The following is a 4,924-nucleotide window of genomic DNA, read 5'->3' as shown; positions in this document are numbered from 1 at the left end:
CAGGAGCGCAGGAGCGGCTGGCGCCGCTCGGTGTGCAGCACCTGCGCCAAGGGGCGGGGCGCAGGAGCGGCTGGCGCGGGGTGCAGTTGCTGCAGAACGGGACCGGCCATGGGGCCCCAAACAGCCCCGCCCTGGGCAGCCCGGCTCATGCCATGGGTGTCTTTGGTCATGCATGTCCCCGCAGGATGGAGACCCCCGGAAGGGGACAGCAACCCCTGGGCATCCCTCCCTGTCCTGTCTCACCACATCCTGCCATGGCTCAGCCTCCCCCTGCGGCAGCTCAGCCCCCCCTCACCAGGCGAGCCGCCCCCCCAGTGCCTGCGAATGCAGAGGGCAGGATCCATGCGTGAACAGAAACCGTGGGCCCGTGCGCGCGTGGGGATGCACAGAGAGCAGAACGGGGATGGGAGGAGGAGGAGGGGGGGTGCACAAAGCCAGAGCTCCCCCCACGCTGCTCCCCATCCCTAGCCGGGTACCAGGGACCCCGTCCCGCCGGGACTGTGGCTGCGGGGCAGCTGGGGGGCAGGACCCCGGTGCCCACCCCGCTACGAGGAGGCAAAGGAGGATGTGCGGGCGCTGGGCATGGGCCCAGCAGGGGCCGGTGGGGAGAGCGGGAGGCACCGGCTGATCTTGCGCAGGGTCCGTCCCAGGTCAGCACGGAAGCGCCGGATGGAGAAGCAGTAGACGAGGGGGTCGAGGCAGCTGTTGAAGCTGAGCAGGGCCACACTCAGCGCGTGCAGCATGTCCAGGGTGGCGGGGGGCCCGCAGAGTGGCACAGGGGGCCGGCTGCCCACCCAGGGGGCCAGCGTGAGGTGGTAGGGGGCCACACAGACCACGAAGACCAGCAGCATCCCTAGCACCATGGCACGCGCCTGCTGCCGGTGGGAGCCCGGCAGGGCGGCAGCAGGCACTGAGAGCTCCCGGGCGATGGAGGCGTAGGTGCCCAGCACCACCAGGAAGGCGGCAGCAAAGAAGCCCACCATGGCATAGGCATACGCCCGCTGCTGCCCGTGCTGCTCAAAGCAGGCGGTGGCCCCGGCGCGGGCAGGGAAGGTCTGCCGGGCAGCCAAGGTGGGCACGGAGCAGCCCAGCCCCAGCAGCCAGGCCAGGGCACAGGCCAGCGTGGCACCCCGGCGCCCCGTCAGTGGCAGCTCCCGCCGCGCCGCCCGCACCGCGCAGTACCGGTTGAAGCTGATGAGCGCCATGAAGGTGATGGCGCTGTAGGTTGCCAGGTAGTAGGCGGCCCCGGCCAGGCGGCAGGCAGCCTCCGAGAGCAGCCAGTTCCCCCCAGCTAGGTAGTAGGGGATCCAGAGGGGCAGGGTGAGGTTGAAGAGGATGTCGGCCAGCGTGAGATTGATGAGGTAGATGCGGATGGCCTTCCTCACCTTGCCGCTCTGCAGGAAGACCAGCAAGGCCACCAGGTTTCCCGGCAGCCCCACGCACAGCACCAGGCAGTAGACGGCGGGCACCAGCACGAACTGCACCAGGTCGCTGGGCACGCACTCGCCGGAGTGCCCCGCCGGCAGTGGCCCCGGTGCTGAGACGTTCATCCCGGGCTCCTGCAAAGATGGGGGGACAGTCAGTGGCACAGTCCTGAACACAGCCCTCAGGGGACAGGGAAGGGACATTGACCCAGACAGTACGACCTCTCTAGCTGGCGCCTGCAGTAGCTGCTGGGCACTGGAGGCAGAGCCCCCCCGCAGGGATGCCCTCGTCTGCTGGAGGGGCTCAGCCTCCAGCGGCTCCTCGCAGGAGACGAGGGGCTCCGGGATCCCCCCCCAGCCCAACACCAGCCACGTCTCCCCACGCCATGAGGGAGCCCCAGGGCCGCTGTCAGCTGCCCGGCCAGGGCTCCCCGGGGAGCGGCAGGCCCAGCTGCGCCGCAGCTGAGGGGCAGAGCCGCAGCCGGCAGCACCCGGAGGTGCTGCGCCGGCTCCAGCTGGCAGCTGCGGGGCTTGACACCTCCCACGCAGCCGCGTGCTTGCTGGGGCCACCCAGCCCCGTCCCGCTCCCAGCTCTCCAAGTCTCCACACGGAGCCCACCCATGGGGAAGTCACCCACCAGCTCAGTGTGCACCAGGGTGGAGAGATCCCGGCACGGAGAGGGGGTACGAGCATGGGGCCGGCAGCCCCCCACGCCCCCCAGCTCTGCGCAAGGCAGGCTTGCCACCCCGCTGTTTGCAGGTCCTGGCCACGGAAAACCACGTTGTGCCGCAATGGCTGTATCCCAGGGCTGCAGCTATTTCACCTCCCATCACCGCCTGCCCACACCTCGCCGACGGCACTGAGTCACCCAGCGGGTGTTTTCCAGCACAACAGGGCCAGATTCAGCACATGCAGCACCCAACACCAGGCTGAGGCATGGAGGGCGCAAGTTGCCGAGCTGGGGGGGGATTCAGGGCTCATCCCGGTGGGTTTCCATTGTTCTGTGGAGCCAGTGCAGACCCCCAAGGAGCCCCCAGCTCCTTGACAGTCCCCCTTTCCCTTTCTTTCCCCCACCCCCATTTGCACAGGGATGCTCCATCTCACCCATGCCAAGCTGGTTACTTACCCCACCGGGTTGGGCTGGACCGGCTGCGTCCCCTCCAGCTGCTCCTCGCCGTCTGGTCCAGTTGGGCTGGGAGAGGCTTTAAGTGCTGGGGGGAGGCAGGGGCTGCCTGATCCCCCGCTCCCCGTCGCAAGCCTCTGTGGGGGTTAGTGCCTGTGGGATGGCAGCTGGAGTGGGGAAAGCACCTGTGTGTGTATGTAACGGGGGATTCCCCGCCGGAGCCATGCTAAGACCCCCTGCGCCGGCTGATGGGGGCTGCCTGATCCCCCGCTCCCCGTCGCAAGCCTCTGTGGGGGTTAGTGCCTGTGGGATGGCAGCTGGAGTGGGGAAAGCACCTGTGTGTGTATGTAACGGGGGATTCCCCGCCGGAGCCATGCTAAGACCCCCTGCGCCGGCTGATGGGTGGGGGCTGTGCGGGGGAGGGGCTGGCCCTGCCGGTTCCAATGCGGCCAGCCCGTGCCCAGTGCGGCCAGCCCCCCCCACGTGCCCCCAGCCCCATCTAGGACCATTTCCCAGGGCCCTTTTCCCACCCACGCCGGGATGAAAGTGGCAGAGGGTCAAGTTTCCACATCCAGCAGCTGGGGGAAAAGGGGGATGCCCCGAAAGAGATCAAAGCTGGAATCTGCCTCCTCTCGGCTCTTAATGCTTTAGTTGGCTTCAAAGCTGGATTTAGGGGGAGCAGCACCCCGGGCCCGCCCAAACTCTGCGAGCATTTGACTTGCTTCCTTCGCATGGCCCTGCAATTTGTGGGTGCTCCTTTGGGACATCAAAGGTGCCACCCCAAGGTGGTTCATGTCCCGCTGGGGGTACGGAGGTGTTGTACTCCCTCTGCTCATCTCAAGACGGCCAGTCTCCCCCCCCCAGCCATCCCAGCTGCCTTGCTGGGAGATGCACCGGGTTCAAACGTGATCTTGGGGTTCATCCTGAGTAGACCACGTTGGCCGTGCCCATCTGGGGTGGCAGAGGGGTCCCTTGTGGGTGTGTGGCCCCACTGGAGCAAGATCCCCAAAAAGCATGTGCCTGCCTGGACACAGGGTTTGGGGGGTTGCGTTGTCGCTGTTGTCCCCCAGGATGTGCAGCAAGTGGCCTGGCACATTGCTGGGTGGCTCTGGGTGGCCAGGGGGCTCCCATCCCCACACGGGCTCTCCCCACCGGCTGTCTGCCTCCACGCCAGCTGCTGCCAGCTCCTGCCTGTCCTCAGTCCTTGTCCCCAGGTACTGCTCCAGGGGACCAGGGCCTCCAGCCCCAGGACAGCCCCTCAGCCCCCACAACTCAGCATGGGGGGAGGCAGAAATAAACAGGGGAGGCAAAACATGAAAAACAAGAGGCTTTATTCCAAAGTACAAAAGCCCCCAGGAGAGCAGAGCCAGCCCCAGCCCAGTGTGGCCGAACGCTGGGAAGAGCTGGACACCTTGTGCGAGTTTAGCAACGGAGCTCCCGGAGCAGTGGCAGTGCCACGGCAGTGCCATGGCCACCATCCCAAAGCACCAGTCTGGGTCCTGCAGCATGGGGACAACCAGCACCAGAGCCCCTGGCAGTGGCAGGAGAGGACATACCACACCTCAGCGGCAAGTTACCCCGCGGGAAGCGATGCCATCCCCGAAAATACCATAAGGGCATTGCTTCCCGCTGGCTGAGCCGTCCGTCCTTCCCGCCTCCAGTCACTCGAACTTGGGCTTGGTGGGGGCCGCATGCCCGCGGATGTTGAGCAGCAGGAGGAGGCCGAGGCAGAGGGTGGCAGGGGCGCACATGGCCAGGGTCTCCCGCAGCACCAGCAGCGTGTAGATGGCACCTGGGCGAGGAGCAGAGCGTGGGAACCAAGGTCCCTCCCTGAGTGTCCCCCGAGACCCCACGCAGGGCGGCGGGCGCCCACTCGTTCTCACCGATCATGATGACACTGAGGACGAAGTTGCTGATCTCCTGTAGGAGCTGGGGCCCGAACGCCAGCAGCAGCCCGGCCACTGCCTCCACCCAGCCCACCGCCTCCAGGTACTGTTCCGGCTCCGGCGCAAACCCAAACTCCTTCAGGGGACAGACCTCGGCGAACCGCACGAACTGCGACTTCTGGGAAGGGCGGGAGGGGAGCAGAGCAGCCCTGAGCCCGGCGCTGGGGGGGGCACAGCCCCTCTGGCAGGGTCTGCTTCGCTCAGCCCTGCACCCCAACGGGCTCAGGCCTGCTCACCCCAAAGGGCTCAGCCCTGCACCCCAGCACCCCAAAGGGCTCAGCCCCTTCTCCGGAAAGGCTCTGCCCTGCACCCCAAAGGGCTCAGCCCTCCACCCCAAAGGGCTCAGCCCAGCACCCCAACCTGCTCATCCCCCCCGAGGACTCAGCCTTGCACCCCAGGGGCTCGGTCCTGCGCCCCCTGAGCCAGCCCAG

The 4,924-nt window shown here is 67.2% G+C and overlaps 2 protein-coding genes across 2 annotated transcripts in view; both read right to left on the bottom strand.

The window, feature by feature from the left end:
• Positions 1–545: 545 nt before the first annotated feature.
• Positions 546–1,550, bottom strand: LOC103903594 (platelet-activating factor receptor-like). Its single transcript, XM_009284824.1, has one exon. It carries the CDS (start codon positions 1,548–1,550, stop codon positions 546–548), a length of 1,005 nt encoding a protein of 334 aa, XP_009283099.1.
• A 2,311-nt stretch (positions 1,551–3,861) lies between these two features.
• TMEM35B (transmembrane protein 35B) overlaps positions 3,862–4,924 on the bottom strand; it is a 4,064-nt gene continuing 3,001 nt past the window's right edge. Inside the window, exons 2-3 of the mRNA XM_009284823.1 lie at positions 4,431–4,611; positions 3,862–4,339 (exon numbers count right to left, since the gene is read on the bottom strand). Coding sequence (XP_009283098.1) covers positions 4,209–4,339; positions 4,431–4,611 — 312 coding nt within the window. The 3' untranslated portion in view covers positions 3,862–4,208. The remainder of the gene's footprint in view (positions 4,340–4,430; positions 4,612–4,924) is intronic.

Source organism: Aptenodytes forsteri, unplaced genomic scaffold, assembly GCF_000699145.1.
Source record: "Aptenodytes forsteri isolate BGI_AS27 unplaced genomic scaffold, ASM69914v1 Scaffold7, whole genome shotgun sequence".
Lineage (NCBI taxonomy): Eukaryota > Metazoa > Chordata > Aves > Sphenisciformes > Spheniscidae > Aptenodytes > Aptenodytes forsteri.
The sequence above is the reverse complement of the archived record's forward strand: the minus strand, read 5'-3'. Positions and strand labels throughout refer to the sequence as shown.

Coding starts and splice junctions, on each gene's coding strand:
- LOC103903594 (XM_009284824.1), bottom strand. CDS start 1,550: ATGAACGTCTCAGCACCGGGGCCACTGCCGGCGGGGCACTCCGGCGAG.